The sequence below is a fragment of the Sus scrofa genome, chromosome 13 (assembly GCF_054392235.1).
Source record: "Sus scrofa isolate SSC_HxYL_T2T_F1_AM1 chromosome 13, Sscrofa_HxYL_maternal_Yorkshire_Landrace_v2.0, whole genome shotgun sequence".
NCBI lineage: Eukaryota > Metazoa > Chordata > Mammalia > Artiodactyla > Suidae > Sus > Sus scrofa.
In genome coordinates this window covers 96,213,919-96,231,842 of record NC_139395.1, presented here as the reverse complement: position 1 = coordinate 96,231,842, position 17,924 = coordinate 96,213,919, and the positions used below count along the sequence as shown (strand labels likewise).

Here is a 17,924-nt window from a genome sequence, read left to right as displayed (position 1 = left end):
CCCCCAGTCCCAGGAAAATTCAGTTTCCACTCCAGCCAGCACACAGTTCTGAAATCAGTACCTAAAATTAATTTTCTCAGCTGGAATTGGCTATTCCAGCTTTTTTGTTGTTGTTGCTTTTTAGGGCTGCACATGTGGGACATAGAAGTTCCCAGGCTAGGGGTTGAATCAGAGCTACAGCTGCTGGCCTACACCACAGCTCACAGCAATGCTGGATCCTTAACCCACTGAATGAAGCCAGGGATTGAACCCTCATTCTCATGGTTCCTAGTTGGGTTTGTTACCACTGAGCCATTGTGGGAACTCCAGAATTGGCTACTTTTTTTTTTTTTTTTGTCTTTTTGCCTTTTCTAGGGCTGCTCCTGCAGCATATGGAGGTTCCCAGGCTAGGGATCAAATCAGAGCTATAGCCACTGGCCTACACCAGAGCCACAGCAACGAAGGATTCGAGCTGCGTCTGTGACCTACACCACAGCTCACAGCAACAGGATCCTTAACCCACTAAGCAAGGCCAGGGATCGAACCTACAACCTCATGGTTCCTAGTTGAATTCGTTAACCACTGCGCCAACAAGGTAACTCCAGAATTGGCTACTCTTTAATGCACCACATTGATAGCACCTTTATCCTTGAGTCTAGACAGCCTATTTCCTTGTCAATGAAGGGGCTGAGGAAATCTATCCCTCCAACTGTTGCAGGTGTGGTGAACATGCACCCAGACCGCCCACCTCTGAAAGCCCTGGCCAGAGTTTCATGGGACTGAGCAGATTGTCCTACTGCCTCTGTCAACTCCAGTCTAAGCCAGAAGAATCTTAGAGTAAAAGAAGCATGCTTCCAGTTGTGTTTGGGTCAAAATCTGCAGCTGGCTTTTGTGCAAACCTTCAGGCTACTGTTAAGAGAGAGAGAGAGAGAGGGCACCAGAGGGTCTTTTTAATCAAAGTGTTCTCCCACCAAGCGACAGAGTTGATGTATTTTTGTCAAGCCCAAAGTTACTTTATCATTTATTAACAGAAGGAAACTGGACAACGCAGCGTTTCAATTTTTAACATGTCCTGCCTGAGAAGGCTCGTGCCGCCCATCCCCAGCATTGCAGATAAATAGCTATATTTTTCCAGAAAGAAGAGATCACTTCACCTTCCGGCATGCTTGGTTAAGTCTGATGGGCACAGGGAGGAGCTCTGGCCAGCAGGGCTCCATACAGGAAGGAATGGTTGGTGTGTGTCTGTTGTAAGTAGGTGGTGGCCTGCTCATTAGCTGTATATCATGAGCCGTGCAGTGGGTTTCACTTTATCTTGAGGTTCCTGGGGTTTCTTGGTGGCTTTTGAGCATGGAGGTAGCATAATCTTAATTGACAAAATCTGAGCCCATTTGGATACAAGTAGCCCCAGGCCTACTCTACACACTCACTGACCCTCCATCGGGTGCCTCGTCGTCACTGAGACCGTGTTTCAGGACATAGAATCATAGGGAGTTTGGGAGTGAAAGTCTTGGGGACAAAATAGGGAGAGGAAAGCAAGATGGAAATCCCTTCAGATATGCAGCCCCCATTTGAATTCGGGCCTCGGTTCATTTCTTCTGGAGAAGGCATAGCTGGGAGATGTTTCTGGAAGATCAGATTCTCTCGTCTCCCCAGTGATTCTGTTCCTAAGTATCTGCTGCCTGCAACTGGCTAAAGGTGACTTTCCAGTTTGCTCATAGGAAACGTGACCTTCCCCTTTCCCCCTCTTCTCTCAGCCTGATCATCGCTGTAGGGGCCTTTGGCTTTCTGGTGATGGGAATCCACCCTAGTATAGAGCCCCTAACTCCAGAAGTGACTCCTTTGCAGTGTTGATAAGTGCAATTGTACCCTAATTTATGGGTTATTAGATAATTATTTCTGTCCTCCATTTAACTGGACATCCATTGACGGTGGGGAGCTGGTGTTGCTGGTGTCCTGGTGCCAAGCACAGTGGATGGCTCACAGGAGGCACTGAATAAGGATTGTGGAACCTCTTTAGCCAACAAATAGACAAATGAATGAACGAAGACTCCACGTTGCTCTCAGGATCATCATCGATTCCAGGACAATGCAGAGGTCAGCAGAGGCCCTGGGGAGGAATTGCTTGCCTTCTTGCTCTGGGAGAAGAGACACATTTGCCCTTGTTTCTAAGTGTGTATTTCCATGTAGTTTGCTCTCCTATTGGTTTTTAGACTCTCTGGTTTATATATTTTTTAGCACTTGTTGTAGTTTAGGTACTGTAGTTGTCTAGTCAGGACTTTTCAGTTCTGATCTGCTGTGTGCTTTGGGACTGGTGGTAGCCCAAGGCGCTAAAAAAGGAAAACGGCATTCATCACTGGGCCCTGGCACCCACACATTTTGCGTTCGTGAAAGCAACATTTCCCTCTTCAAGGCTGGTTATTTCCTAGCCATGTGGGCAGACGTTTGGTTCAGCAGCCCAAGCCCAATGTTCAGAAAACAACATCTGCTGGGGAATCTGGGCTCTGCCACTCACCAGATGTGTGATCTTGGGAGTAGACGTCGTCTCTCTGGAACCCTGCTCCTTTATGTATAAACTGAGGATGAAGGTGCTTTCCACATGGGGCTCCTGGAAGGATTAAGTTTAGAAAATACCAGTGAAGTGCCCGGTCCAAAGTGAACATCTCCCCTTTTCTTTCTGAAAGCCTCCACTGAGTGATAAAGAAGAGGCCACCCCTGGCGAAAGTTGTCCAGGCTAGACCCAAGGACCGCCGAATGAATGAGTGAGTAGAGGAAGGAAGGACTGAATGAATGAGGGTGTGACCCACACTGCCTATGACTGGAGGAGATCAGAGCTTATAGCTGGGGTGACAGTAATTATTTAGTGAGTGTCTAAAGGGCTGAACATTATAGCAGACTCTTAATGAAAATCATCTCCTTAATTATCACAAAAGTCCTTTAAGGAAGGCACCGTTATCACCACTTTATAAATGAGGAGATGAAAGCTTAGGAGATTGTCATGGAACAGTGGTACCATAACTGGTAAATGGTTTTATTAAGGTATCATGAAAATGGGAGGCCATAGATATGCATATGTGAGCATAGGCGTATTTGCAGGTGTATGTATGAGTGTGTGATACTTAACTTCATCAGAGGAAGACGGTAGGCACTTACGACATGATTGCGCAGTTACTGGATGACAGTAAATGTTGGTGGTAAGTAGAAGGATAAAAGTAGATAAAGTGAAGGGTGGAACAGGAATAATGGTTTGACAGTATAGCTTTGAGGATGGGAACTCAAGGTCAATCCGCAGAGGGCTTCCAGAGCTGCCTTCCTGTCTTTAGGGGAGGAGAGAACCAGGCTGAAGGCCCTGAGCGAGGTCAGAGGGCTGTGCTTGTAGATCCCAGGAGCCAAGGCTGTGTCCAGCAAGGGTCCTGGTGAAGTTCATGGGCACATATGGAAGTCTCTGCCATGTGACCAATGTACATTAGCACCCAAATCTTGCCCTCTTGGCGAGGTTTCTAGTAGCTCTATGGTTATAATGATGCTGGGGCCTACCTTTGGACTGATATATGGGTTCAAAGCCCTGGGTGTGCCCAATATGAATCAGGAGGTGGAGGTAGCTCTACCTGAGACCCATAGAAGCTTAGGGAAGTGCTGTGGGTCTCTACTGGCTATGTGTGTGTGTGTGTGTGTGTGTGCGTGTGTGTGCGTGTGTGTGTACATATTTATGTAATTTTCAAGGTCACCCCTGCAGCATATGGAAGTTCCTGGGCAAAGGGTTGAATCAGAGCTGCAGCTGCCAGTCTATCCCACAGCCACAGCTGGATTGGAGCCACATCTGTGACCTACACCACAGCTTGTGGCAATGCCAGATTCTTAACCCACTGATCGGGGCCAGGGATTGAACCTCACTAATATTATGTCAGCTTCTTAACCCCCTGTTCCACAATGGGAACTCCTCCACAGGCTTAAGATGGGGAGGCAGCCCATCTTCGTGGGCCTCCAGAACAAGTGGCCCTGGGTGGCAGCTGGGTGTAAGGGAAGGCCCACAGGAATGGAAGAGCAGGAAGGAATGGGCTAGGAGAGAGAGCTGTGCCCAGCCCGCCTGCCCTCTGCAAGCCTGTCAGCCTCTTTGGATCTCATCTTCTTCATATCCTCTTCTCTCTCATCTTCATAGCTAAGATCACACATGAAGCTCCAGCACTTTGTAGGTACTCAATAAATACCTCAGCATTGTGTTTGTATTGATCTCCAGTAACAGTGCTGCTGAGTTCAGCTCTGGGGGGCAACAGGGTGCCCTGATGGGGGCCTGATGGGGACCTGTTTGCCATGTCACCGTCCCTCACGTCCTCTGCCCCATTCTTCCCATGCATGGATTTAGGACAGAGCCCCAGAGAGTACTGACCCAACCGAAGCTATTCTTGGCATCTCACCTCATCAGATAGTCTAAAGAAAAAGAAAACTCTCTGAGGTTGTCTTTACTGTGAAATTCTAAAATCATATTTATTCACCAATTCACAGAAAGTGTCGTAATGACCACCAACATGAATCAGTTTGTAGGCATTTACAAGCCAAGGCTGAAAATAAATATCTGTGTTGAATAGGCATTTAACAAAGTACTTGGAAATGGCAAGAATCTTCATTGTTCGAAATTTCAAGTGTGTGATTCAAACAGGGTAAGATCACAGTCATGGGAAGAAGCTCAACAAATTCCTGTCACGGTTCTTAGTTCTTCCTACATCTTTATATACATACAGATTCTCAGTGCCCCTCACTGTGTCAGCCTGGGTAGGACAGCTCGATGAAACAGGAGAAGGGTGCTGAGAGAGGGTGGGAGGAGGTGAAAGGGCATTTTCTCTGATTGTTTGTGACTGGGCAACCTCATTCATCGAGTAGACTCAGCATTCTATAAATGCATACTGTCCTTCTCACGAGATAGTCCAGGGTTTGCAGTGTATCACACTCATACACACAATAGTATATATAGCAAAAAAACATATTTTCTCAATTGAAGGAATTCACTCTGAGGCAGCTGGAAGAGCTCAGTCTGACGCGGGTGCCGGGCACACACTGGCTCACCCAGGGAGATGCAGGAAGCCATCACAAGAGGCACTCTGGCCAACCTGACAGTAATGCTTGCACAGCAACAGTGGTTGAAGTTGATTCTATAAAATGATGCTGCTGGTCCTTCCTCCGTCTGCAACATCAACACGCTAGAGGTTTTGAGGAGAGAGAGCTCATCACACCTTTCCCCCTCACAATACGGCTGGGCAGATAGGAATGAACAGCCACCCAAGCCGTCTTGGGTGCCAAGATGGTGGCAGCATCTCCAGATAAGGGAGAAGGGAAGGGTTGGGAAAAGAATCACCAGACCTTTCAGATCAGCTGAGTCCAGAACCTTTTCATTTAATTCCAGAACTGTATCTGAAATTGGCCAAACTCAACAGCATTTCGCTGAGTGTCTAGGAAATGGCAGAGGCAATAGGAGGCGAGCCCCGAGCTCCACACCCTATATGCAGATGTGGTTTAAGTGGTACCCACTCACTTAATGCTATAGCCCATCACTGATCACTGTCAGAGAGCCCAATTCAGGATTTGCAGCTTGCTGAACGCAGTGCCAAACCTGTGAATCCGCAAAAGCTTCTGCTCCGCTAGTTGTGATGATCTACAAGGGGGATGTGGCTGCGCTGCTTCTCTGCAGCTCAACTTGGTGTATACAGTGATGATACTAAGCGTCTACCTAGAGGTGACAAATGGACCTTCAATTTCTTCCTACCTTTTTTTGTTTTGTTTTGTTTGCTTTTTAGGGCCACACCTAGGGCATGTAGGAGTTCCCAGGTTAGGGGTTGAATCAGCTGTAGGCTGCAGCTGCCAGCCTACATCACAGCTCACGGCAATGCAAGATCCTTAACCAGCTGGGCGAGGCCGAAGATTGAACCCGCATCCTCATGGATACTAGTTGTGTTTGATACCACTGAGCTACAACGAGAACTCCCTGGACCTTCAATTTCTAAACACTTGTTAAATGCCTACGATGGGCCAGGCATTGTTCCAGTGCTTTGTAAGCCAGAAGTAGACAACCACTAAAGAAAAAGTGTAACATCCAAACCAAGGAATGTAATTAAAATGCTTCCAAGAAATTTAAAATGTGTTGGGACCATCAGTATATTCATTCTAAATCTCACTTATTTCTGTCTCATAGATAGGCGTATGACATATATTTAGCTATCCTTAGCTATCATCTCTGATAGTTTACAGTGAATATATTTTCCAAACAAATGCCCCACCAAGTCATTCTAACTCTTACCTTACTGACATTATAATGTCCATGACACACCCACTCTAATACCTACAGATTTCTCTGAAAACAACTGATTTCCTCATACAATTTCTTTTCTCAACTACCAACTGGTTTCCTTCAATCTCCCTACAAGCCTGTCCAGCTCAGGATACCAACAATCCTTTTTGGAAACCACTGAGGTCAGGCTGGAAGCAACCAGGTGGACTGAACCATCATGGCTAGTTTAATAAAGAATTGAAACAACCTTCACATAAGAAGCAATTCATCTGATAGCCTCTGGGGTCACCTGGCCAGACTCACCCACAGTTGGCTGAAACCTGGAGGTGGCTCTCAATACAGAACAATCCTCTGACTTCCTGGGTGACGGAAGTCCCCCCGTTGCTTTCACTCCTGCTTAGCCTCACCTGTTTCCTCTCAACTCTGAGTCACCTCTCCCCTCAATCTCTTCTCTTGCTTTCTGAGTGATCAGCCATGGGTCTCGTCTCTAGCTTCCTGACCTCCAAAAAACTTGTTTCCATCACTTGAAATTGACTAGTGAAGATGGGCAGGACCACTCCTGAATCCCATGTATCAGCGGCTCCCCTGCAGGCACTTAAGGGAGCTGGGGGGGGTGGTGGTGTCCAGATCCTTGGGTTCCACATTCACCAGGGCGATGTCCCTTAGTCTTGAGGGGTGGTTGTGCACATCATATTCCCATCTGCAACCCCCTCAGCCACAAGAAGAGCCCCCATCACAGAGCTGTTAATGAACCCCTCCAAAGGGCAGATGTCTCCTCACCCCTTCCACTGCCTTTCCCACACAGGGGCTGGAGCCTACAGCTGAGACTTGTGGTTGATTCAATCTCTGCTTCTACACATAGACACAACGTGTGAGCTCATTTCTCTGACAGCTTTTTCTGTTAAGGAAAATAACCCTTCACACGTGTGACTGTGTGTGTATATATGTGCTGTTTCTGCTTTGAAATGCTCAGGAGAAAGGGTCTGGGCAGCAGAGATGCATTTTCATTTCAAGATAGAAGAAAATGGACATCAGAGCCGACATGTTTCTGTGGCATGTGATTAATACACACCCTCTGCATTTTTGGCCTTTCTCATGGCTGTCGCCCTCTCTCCGTTAGTCTCTTGGGAATTGAGCTTCCTCTTGATGAATCTCCTCTGCAGTGAATCTGTTAACAGGGCCTGGAGAGCAGCACAGGGCTGGGAGTATTAACAGAGTATGGCTCTTTCCTCAGTTGCGACACTGCCCATGACCTTTGGGGCAGACAGAGCAAGTGGGCTCATCAAGGCTCACCTACCCGCTCCTTGTCTCAGGGCTCCTTTGATTGGTTATAGCTGGGAGGCGGCAAGGGGTGGGGGTCCCTCTTCAAATAACCCCACTCCTTTTTTCCACTGGGACTGCAGGAGTGTTTTCCTTTCTATTCTGTCCTTCCATCCTCCTCTATGTGATTTTATAAAAGACCTCAACTTGTACATGGAGAGAAAGGAGGGAGGAATTTTCCTCCATGTGAGCATCTTAATTTTTGCAATGCTGTGCATTTGTGGGGGCTAAGTGATCTCGGATATTCCCTTTACTTCAGTGTTTATGGAGCACACACTGTGAGCCAGGTGTGTGCTAGACACCCAGGGTGTTTCTATAGATGTTACTCTTCTTGCTTGAGGAGGGGGCCTGTGAGAGCAGAGGAGGCAAGATTTGGGGAACCATCCTAGCCTCACACAACCTTGTTTTCTAGGGTCCTGGACACCATCAGCTACCCGAAAAGTGAAGGCTGCAGTTCCCTTTCACTATACTGAAAGTTCTCATGGAGAGGGGGGCCCCTGACTGTGGAGATGTGTCACCACCATGGCCCAGAGGTACTGGCTTCCCCTGCCACTCAGAACTGGAGGAGCCAGCTGGTGCTGGGACATGGTTCTATTGTTTCTGATAAATGTAAATGGCTGGTGTGTCCTGCCCAGTGACACCCCAGGTGTCTCACCTGCACCCAGGCTTCCCAATGAACATGCCCCCTTATTCACTCACACCACCTGGTGTCCTGGCTGGATCTGAGCCCATCACCCTCAGTCCGCAGTGCACCCCTGTCCTGCCTGCCAGCGAGAACAAAGCCCACCCTGTTTCCAGAACTGCCAAAGGCTGTGCCATCCACTTTCTGCCACTCCATTCCTCGCCCTTTTGTCCCATAGGAGCCTGTGTAGTAAGTGACTGGCCTCAGGGAAATATATAAAATTGTCGAGGTCCTGGATGAGAAATGTTTCCTAAGGGAATTCACAAAGAGAGGCTGGGCGGTGAAGAGAAGCGCTTCTGGATCTAAGCAACATGAAGCAAGGCTTTACCTTCTCCTCTCGGGTCTGGTTCTCCCAACACAGCTGGCCGATCCTATCTGTTCTCATTTGTACGTCCCCGTCTGTTAGAGATGAGTTATTCCCAATGGGATCTCTGTGGTCTCAGAGACTGGGCATGTGATCGGAAGAACTTTTCCAAGTTGGGCGGGAGAAAAAGAAGGGTCCTGCAGGGTGTTTGTGAGGACTCAGCGAGGAGAGGCTGAGAGGACCAGGAATGATCAGGAGGGAATCGGAGTTCATAGGAACGAAACGGCAGGTGCTGGATCACTGAGGCCATGTATCTGGGCTCCTGCCCAGCCCATTTCTCCTCTAGGCTTCCATCCCAAGCCCAGTAGCCCAGTCCTCTGACTCCAAGCCTTAGAAATCCTTACACCAAGATGGACTCTGTACCCACAGCTAAGTGTCCATGACAGGTAGGGCACCAACTAGCTCCTTCCAAAGGTTGGTGGACCTTCATTGAGTCAAAACCATAAAACAAAAATCTAAATCCATCATTGTGAACCTCGGGGATCTGGTTAATGGGGAAAAAGAGCCTTGGTGGAGCCTGGCACCTTTGTGGGTCTTAGAAATTTGAGGGCCAAGACATCATCTGTAGGGAAGGTTGCAGGTTTGTTTTGGGGTTTTGTTTCCTACTTTCGGTAACATCCGGCATGAGTTACTGCCCTTCCAAGAAAAGCCATTCCTTCCTCATCCAATTTAGTGCCTGCCTTGTGACACTGCATGCCCCAAACCCATCACTAATGGAGAGATGCTGCAGTAAACAGGCAGTGTCCTTAACTGACCGGCTGCCCTCCTGCCAGGCACCGGCTGGCTCCAGGCTGTATAGAGACCACTTCTGGTGATGCAGGGTCATTGCTGCAGTTTGTTTCTCCCTAAAATGTGGACCTGCTCAGCTTACAGGAACCATGGTGGTGGACTCCCTAGGGATGGGCAGCCTCACCACAATTTCTCCCGGGCTGTATCTTTCTCCAGGATGAAGGGAGACTGGTAGGAAGTGGCTCATGCCCCAGGGGAGGAGTGGAATTGGGACCAGGACCAGGGTTCCCTGAAACCACTGCTTAAGGGAGTGTGGATTAGAGCCTGGAGGCCCTGGAGCGGGGTGGGACCATCTGCCTTGGTCCCCTTGTATCACTACACAATTATTTATTATTTTATCTTGTTAACCATCACATCCTCCCAATGCCAGCTCAAATCCTCCTCCTCCTCTGAGTGGTTCTCAAACCTTAGTGTGTATCAGGATCAGGGAGCTCATTAAAAACATGGATGCTGGGCCCCGCCCTGGAGTTTCTCGGGTAGGGCCTGATAATTTGCATTTCTCACTAGACCCCAGGTGATGCTTCTGCTCTGGTCCAAGGACACACTGAGAACCTGGGCTCCAGAGGGTCAGGCATGAACCTGCAGTGGGTCCCCCCAAGTCAGGCCCTTCTTCCCTCTTTAGCTCTGACCCAGGGCCTCTGAGGTGCCCTCTCACATCAGGCTGTTCCATGGCTGTGGATCTTGGCTCACGCTGGCCCCTGAACCTGGGTTATGCTTCTTCACTTCTGAGGTCTGGCTGCCTGCTCCTTGTACTTAAGAACTTCTTTTGGCTGGTTTCACTGAATCTCACCATCAACCACGTTATTTCTGCCCAATAGGCAAGGTGACCGGCTTTAGGTGAACTGAGTCAGCTTGGGTTGGAATTAAGAAACACAGAAGGGAATTCCCATCATGGCACAGCGGAAATGAATCCGACTAGGAACCATGAGGTTGCGCGTTCGATCCCTGGCCTCACTCAGTGGGTTAAGGATCCGGTGTTGCCATGAACTGTGGTGTAGGTCGCAGATGCAGCTCGCATCTGGTGTGGCTGTGGCTGTGGCTGTGGCTGGCGGCAACAGCTCCAATTAGACCCCTAGCCTGGGACCCTCCATATGCCAGGGGTGCGGCCCTCAAAAGACAAAAAACAAAACACAAAACAAACACAGAGGGAGGCATAGCCTGCTTTCCTAGAAAGTTCTCCACTTGGCTTCAGCAATACGTGGCAGGGCTCCCAGCATTGCACCTACCACCAGCCTCCCACAGGGCACAGGAAACATCCCAGAAGCTGGCAAGACCAGGAGATCCTCCTGGGCAGGGCCGCCTTTCATCCACCCTCCATTCCCTGTACCTGGCACAGGGCCTGGCACACCACAGGTGCTGAGCAAGGGTTTGCTGAATTATATGAAACATAACGGCAAACACAGAATCCCATCTGTTCACTGATGGCACACAGGGGGTGTCTGATTGCTTTCTGGGGTGCTGGGGGAGGTAACAACTTCTGTCTCTTTTCGTCTCCCTGGGATAGTCAAGTTTGGCCTCTCGCCCACCGCCCTTACCGAGCTAACTCTTCTTTCTGGTTGGTGCTCAAAGGACAGCTAGAGCAAGATCTATAAAGTAGGTACAGAATAAATTTATAAAGTAAAGCAAATCAAGGCAGGGAAATGAAGGTGCTGGAGTAGACTTCAAAACTTTCATTACTCATTTCCTTTGCCTACAGCTGGACAATGGAAAGTGGTTACATGAAAATTAAATTGTGCCCAGGGCTTTGACTTGTCAGTCTCGATAAATGTCTGATGCAGATAGAGAATGGTGTAGCATCCTAGCCTGCCAGAGTGCATCCAGGAGGCTTTGGGCATCTCCCAAAGGCTCAGCATGATCTTCCCTGAGAAGCATCTACTTTGCACTGGTAAATTGTTTCAATGGCTTAGACCAGCTCGCTCACTTTTTGTGTAAAACCAATTTGGTTAATTTGAATGAGGGGATGGCTGAGAAAAAAAAAAAAAAAGACCTCCCTTTTTTCCTCTGGCTAATATTGAATCACACGGCCAAGAAGACTGCTAATTTTGAAGTGTGCTGGGTCGGGTTTTCTACTGATTATGTTGTATTGATTCAAACAGTCACAAGTCTTTAAGATCATTTTTAGAGCAATGGCATGAGCAGGGCTGAATGGAAATCAGTCTGAGATAATGAACGTTCCTGCTTAGAAATCAGTATGGGCTGAGTCGCTGTGGGAGGCCCTGCACCTGGGAGTTAGCCCTTAGCTAACTCAATGGGGATCGTGCTCAGTGGTCAGCCAGTTCCTGGACCCAAGACTCTCAGCTTGTGATGGGTGCTTGTCTGTGGTTGAGTCAATGCAACAAGTAACAGGTATTTTTTGTTTGTTTGTTTTCCCCCTGGAACATGGATTTTTTTTTTTTTAAACAGCTTAATGAAGGACTGAAGAGTTGTTTGCTAATCATTTTGGAGGCAAAGTCCACTGGGTAGTTGATGAGAGGGTCTAAGATAGTAATTTGCCTTCCTTGGCAGATGGAGGGCTGCTGGCCTCACATGTGTGGTTGGGGTGTGCAAACTGAGACCCACAGGCCAAATCTGGCCGGCTACTAGTTTTTATAAGGCCTGTGGGCTCAGAAAGGTTTCTACATTTAAATTTTATTTTATTTGTATGGTCACATCTGCAACATTTAGCAGTTCCCAAGCGAGGGGTCGAATTGGAGCCAAAGCTGCTGGCCTATACCACCACCAAGACAATACCAGATCTGAGCCACATCTGCAGTCTACACTGCAGCTCACACAACCCTGGATCCTTAACCCACTGAGTGAGGCCAGGGATGGAACCCACATCCTCACAGAGGCAATGTTGGGTCTTTAACCTGCTGAGCCACAACAGGAACTCCTCTATTTTTAAATACTTAAAAATCAAAGGAGTAATACAATTTTGTGATGTGACAATAATATGAATTCAAGCTTCCTGCTTTTTTTTTTTTTTAAGTATTCATAAAGAAAGTTTTGGCGGGGAATATAGCCATACCCATTTTTTAAGTATATAGTCTGTGGCTGGTCTCATTCATGGTCAGATGCGTGGCATTGGGCTAAACCTGCTGGAATGTACTTTGAGTATCTTTTAAGGCCTATGACCAGCTAGCTGATGGCTGTACTCCATTGGGACAAGTCATTCTGTACTGGCTTTTTCCATTTCAACCTCCTCTTTCTCTTCCTCCTTGTCACCTGTGTCACGTGAGAGGTGTTTCAGCCTGTGTGTTTTCAACCTCCAGAGAGCAGGATCTAGTCATTCCCTTTGGCAAGACAAGCAATGGTCTGGCCTGTGGCCAAGCCAGTCAGCTGTTCCTGCTGGTACAAATCTGCATCTGCTGCTGCCGCTGTCTGGGTGAGAGGCCACAGGGGACCTGGCCATCTGGGAGTTTGGGTTCCCAGATGCCAGCAGATGGAGGCTGGAAAGATGCTGGGCTGATTAATGACATTTTCTACCTGTGGTTAGAATCCCTGGTAGAGGGCAAGTTACATTACTCATCACTCACCCTGATGCTCCCTGAAGCTTCTGTTCCTTTTATGTAACTGCCCCTTCTTGTTCTCACCCATGGTGCTGATCAGGTAGGGCACTGGGAACACAATAAACGCCCATTGACCCAGCAGCATCATTTTAAGGGCCTCGTCCTTGGGGCTGGCATGCAGAGTGACCTCCCACGGCAGGGTTGACCCTAATATTTCTCTCTGTATGAGTCCAGGCACAAATGAATCAACTCCGCAGCTCTGGCCGAGTGCCACTTTCACCTGCTCCATTACCCCTGCAACCCTCTCCCTCCACCCCCACAAGCATATAATGATTCCATGTGCCCCAAACAGCTCCTTCAACCATGAATAAGTGATGCAGCCATCGGAGGCAGCAGAGGGCACGAGGACCACTTTCCCCAGCCCAGCCAAACCGAAAGGCCCAGCAGAGGGAAACACTTTCATGAACACCAGACTTAATATTTTAAATCAAAATCCAATTCAAAAAGAACTGATTTTAAACATTATAAAGTGTTCACTTTACTGCCATAATTTTAGAAGAATTCTATGAGCTCCGAAATGCCTAACTGAAGAAGCTCTTTTTTTATTCAACTAAGGGGATTGTGAGGACTAAAAATTCAAGATTTTCTCCTTGTAGATGAGCAGACACAGCCTGATAGACAAGGGCTATGTGACTGGGAGAATTCACACAAGTGTCTCTTTCCATTCAATGACTGAAAAACCCCAGACTCCTGCTAGGGTTTTCTCCCAGGAAGGGAAAGTAAACGTATGAGTTGAGTTTGCGACCATGTCCCTGTTCTCCCCATGACTTCTCCTCTCCCTCCCTCTGCATTTGTCTCTTGTATAATTTCTATGCCTGATGCCTGATTTCTTGTCTGCAACTATCAAGTCCTTTGATGGAGGTGTTTTATCTGTTTTCCTCCTTTCCCACAGTTGCTGGTAGAGCGCTTAGTGCATAGTAGGTCCTCAGCAACACCTCTTAGCTGCATGAATCTGAATGTAAGTAGAATCTGGGTGGTGGGCACTAGGCCAGGAGTGGATGGTGGGGAGTCTGGTCTCCTATCTACCTCGGCATGACTCTGGGCAAGATGCTGAATCTCTGAACCCCTGTCTACTCAATCATGAGAATGGGTCTAACAACAGATGTCTTAACTACCTCACAGGATTATTGTGAGGATCAAAGAGGGAACCGATGTGAAAAAAACTTTAGATGATGGAAAGAGGTGCAGAAGGTGGTTTCCTCAAATCAGAAGCTTGCTAAGGTCTGTCAGGGGTCCTCACTGGGTGGGGGTCAGGCTAGAGGACACTGATGCCTGTCCCCCTTTCTAAGCTTTGAGTTGGTGATACAGGGAGAAGAATGAACAGATTCTGGACTTTCTTTTGAACACAAATGCCCTGTGACTAGGGACCAGCTCTGTCCCAAGCCAATATGGGACAGACTGGGGAGGGTGGGGACAGATGGTGCACATTGATGACAAAGCCTAAAACATTTGAAACAAAGACGTTCACAGAGCCTTGTCGAAGTCCTATAACAGTCTTCGCTCTTGCCTGCTATTCTTTTGGCCACAGAAGATCACAGACCAGTTACTATAGCAACTCCCAAAGTGTCCATGTTAAGATGGAAATGGAAAAGATTTCCTCATTTAAAAAAAGAAGAAAGAAAGACAGAAATTAGGTTTTGGATATATTTGCCCTCCACCCAAAAATGTTGCTCCCTTTCTGAGAAGAAGAAAGAAGCTGTTATTTTTGCAAATACGCTTCTAATTTCTAGCAGTTAAATCTCCAAACTCTTATTTTAGATTTGGCAGGGTTCATGCTTGTTCCAATACATCCAAGAGGAATGTACCTTTTCAAGAGGCAAAACTGTGAACTAGGGGACAAGGGACCCTAAAACTAGCTGGTGAGAGCCTTGTGAACTTCGGGGCCCCCTCCGGCCCTGGGAGAGCCCAGCCACCCCCATCACCCAGCTCTGTATCCACTCTGAAGCCCAGCCCTGTTATCAGCCCTTACTTCTAATCCCTGGCTATAGGCTTGTCATAGCTGTCACCTGGGGCAGAGCCTGTGTGGAACACTTCCTGGCTCCCATGGTGTCGTGCGGTGGGAGGTCCCAGCAGGGCAGCCCCTCGGGGCTCAGGAAGGCAAGTTCTCAGAGAGCTTTGGCTAGAACCAGACCTACTATAGCCAAGGACCTATTTTTTTTTTTTTTTTGGTCTTTTTAAGGCCATGCCTGAAGCATATGGAAGTTCCTAGGCTAGGGGTTGAATCGGAGTTGCAGCTGCCAGCCTATGCCACAGCCACAGCCATGCCAGATCCAGCCACATCTGCAACCTACACCACAGCTCATGGCAACACTGGATCCTTAACCCACTTATCAAGGCCAGGGATCGAACCTGCATCCTCACAAAGACAATGTAGGGTTCTTAACCAGCTGAGCTACAATGGGAACTCCCAAGGACATATCCTTGGTTTCCAACTTTTCATATAAGCTTCTGTGGCCTCAAAAGGGACAAAGAGGAAAAACAAGGACAAAGGGAAAGGCTCTCCAAGCTGAGAGCATGCGTGCATGTGGGTGTGCGCGCGCCCAGCCTTGGTAAACCTTTCCCTGTAAACTTAATTCTGCTTTGTCAGGATGTTCCTTTGAAGTGCTGAGGACTGAGATCTCAGATCTGTGAAACCTGACCACCTGCCTGTAGGGTAAGGAGAACCCACCAGTCTGTGCCAGGTCCGTGCACAGTGGGCTGGAACCTAAGGGCTCTGGGAATGTGGAGCCCAGGTAGGTGAGGGACCTAAAGGCCGCCATTCTCCCTTGCAGGGAAGAGCGAAGGCAGAACCCACAGATGGGCTGATAGGATGCTGGGTGAGCCCAGGGCAGGAGAAGTGGGGGCTCCAGGACAAAGGCCACCCTGAAGTCCCCATGGACGATGACGCTGGGCTCCTGCGAACCGCCCCAGGGCTGGGATATTGGGGAGTGCCCCAGGCGTAGAGAGTGGGTTCCCGGATGCTGGGGAAAAGACCCTCCCAGGCCTGTCCTAGAAATCAGAGGCGACATGTGATAGACTCGGGCGGACGTTGGGGTGGGGCTTATAAAAGGAACACGTGGGTGAGCGCGGACGTGGGCACTAATAGGGGAGGGTAGAGTCATCCCACTCCAGCTGGGCTTGCCTGGCTCCACTCTGCCCACGTCTGCCCCTGCCCACCCCTTCCTCCTCCTCCTCCTCTTCGCTGCCCTCAGAGTCGCTGCTGCTGGAGCTACCATCTTCCTCTGCTTCCTCTTCCTCCTCCTCTTCCTCTGTCTCATCTTCCCCACGTCCTGGGTCTCCGTGTTTCTGGATGTCAGGGAGAGAAAGGACATGCTCATCAGGGGCCAAGCAGCAGCCACACTGGAGCTTATTTTTCTCCCTCCATTAAGGAAATCTTGAGGGCCCCTGGGAATGCCTTCCCTTAATGCTAAACCCTTGGGCCAGGAGATAGGCTTTCTGGAAGGGAAGTCCTCTGATAAGAGACAAACTAGATGGCTAAGGACCAAGACAAGAAATAGCAAATTCCAGGACACAAGCTCAAGGTAAATGGTTGTGTTTTAAACACTAGACATTTAAGCCAATCTCATCCATCATTCAGTGAGCCTTTCAGGCCGAGGTTTGTTTTCTGGCATTTCCGGAACCTATCTACATGTAATTTTCCAAGTCTCCAGTGAGGTGCTTCTCAATGAGAGAATGGCATTTAGGCCTGTTCCTCTTTTTCAGGTGGGAAAATAATGTCTCTGGGAGCAGAAGGTCTTATAAGTCAAGATTCAGGTGTGCTGCTCCTCAAATACAATTCCCTTCAGAAAGACCAAGGCCATGGCCTTCATTATCCACGCCTGGACTTCGTGTCCTCAAACACTACCCCACTCTTTTCCAGTTCCTTCCCTTCTTCCCCAGATTTTTGGTGATCCCAGCCAAATCTTATTTCTGGATTTCTGTTTTGAGTTGTTGAATGAGCCATAAAAGATGTGAGCCCACACTTGGCCATCCATGTCCTCTCTCTGGAGTATTTTCTCTCTTACCTTTGTCTCCTCAAAGTCCTACCCATTCTTTAAGGCCTCTCTTAGGCTCTGAGAAATCTTCTGTGGACACTCCGGCCCCAAAGACTCTCTTTCATGAGCCACTGACTGCTGGCATCGCCAAGTGAGCCCCTGGTAGGTACCCTCTGGCTGGGTACTCAGACTGCTCCAGGCATCATGATCTTGCTTCCTACAGCCAGTGCTGGAGTCCCCACAGTGGCGTGCTTAGCACTCTCCCTACAGCACATGCTGGAAGAAGCCGAGCTGCAACCTAACAGTGGCTCTGAAATTGGAGTGTGAGCCAGGTGCTGGGGAAACTGGGGACCGGCTGGGATAATCTTCTCTTCCTTCTTCCATGGCTTCTCCTGATGGCCAATGACTCCTTTGCTTTCCTACTCCCTCCTTCCCCTCCACCCAGCACCCAAAGGGCATGATGGAAGTGGCTTTTCTCCCCACTCCTGACCCTCGCAACACACAGAAGTTCCCAGGCCAGAGATTGAACCTGCAGCACAGCAGTGACAATGCTGGATCCTTAACCCATGAGCCACCAGGGAACTCTGAAAGTGGCTTTTCTTGATATTCATATGTCCAGACCAGGGGCCTTGGACACTCCTCCGTGGGATTTGGGGGTGGATGGCTAACTAGGACTGTAAGAACTTTAGAATCAGCTATGACTTTGAATACTGCTGCTGCCATCACCAGCTCTGTGAGTTGGAGCACTTTACCTTCCTCTCTGAGTTGGTCCCATCTTGGTAAACCAGGAGGGTGGCACTGAAGGGATTAAATGAGGTTCTGGTATCATAGGGGCTCCGTAAATGGCAGGTATTATCATTGTATTTTCGTGTTAACCTATTTTGAGCCTTTAAGTGAGCTCTGCAGGCAGATGGAACAAAGCCATCTAATTTATATTGTTAGCTAATCAAAAATTCAATCCTGAGTCCCTAAGTGTGAGTCAGCTCTGAGC

At 48.5% G+C, this 17,924-nt stretch overlaps 1 protein-coding gene across 1 annotated transcript in view; it reads right to left on the bottom strand.

The window, feature by feature from the left end:
• Window positions 1-13,356: 13,356 nt before the first annotated feature.
• Window positions 13,357-17,924, bottom strand: part of CLSTN2 (calsyntenin 2) — a 647,862-nt gene continuing 643,294 nt past the window's right edge. The window contains exon 17 of the mRNA XM_021071127.2: window positions 13,357-16,244. Coding sequence (XP_020926786.1) covers window positions 16,038-16,244 — 207 coding nt within the window. The 3' untranslated portion in view covers window positions 13,357-16,037. The remainder of the gene's footprint in view (window positions 16,245-17,924) is intronic.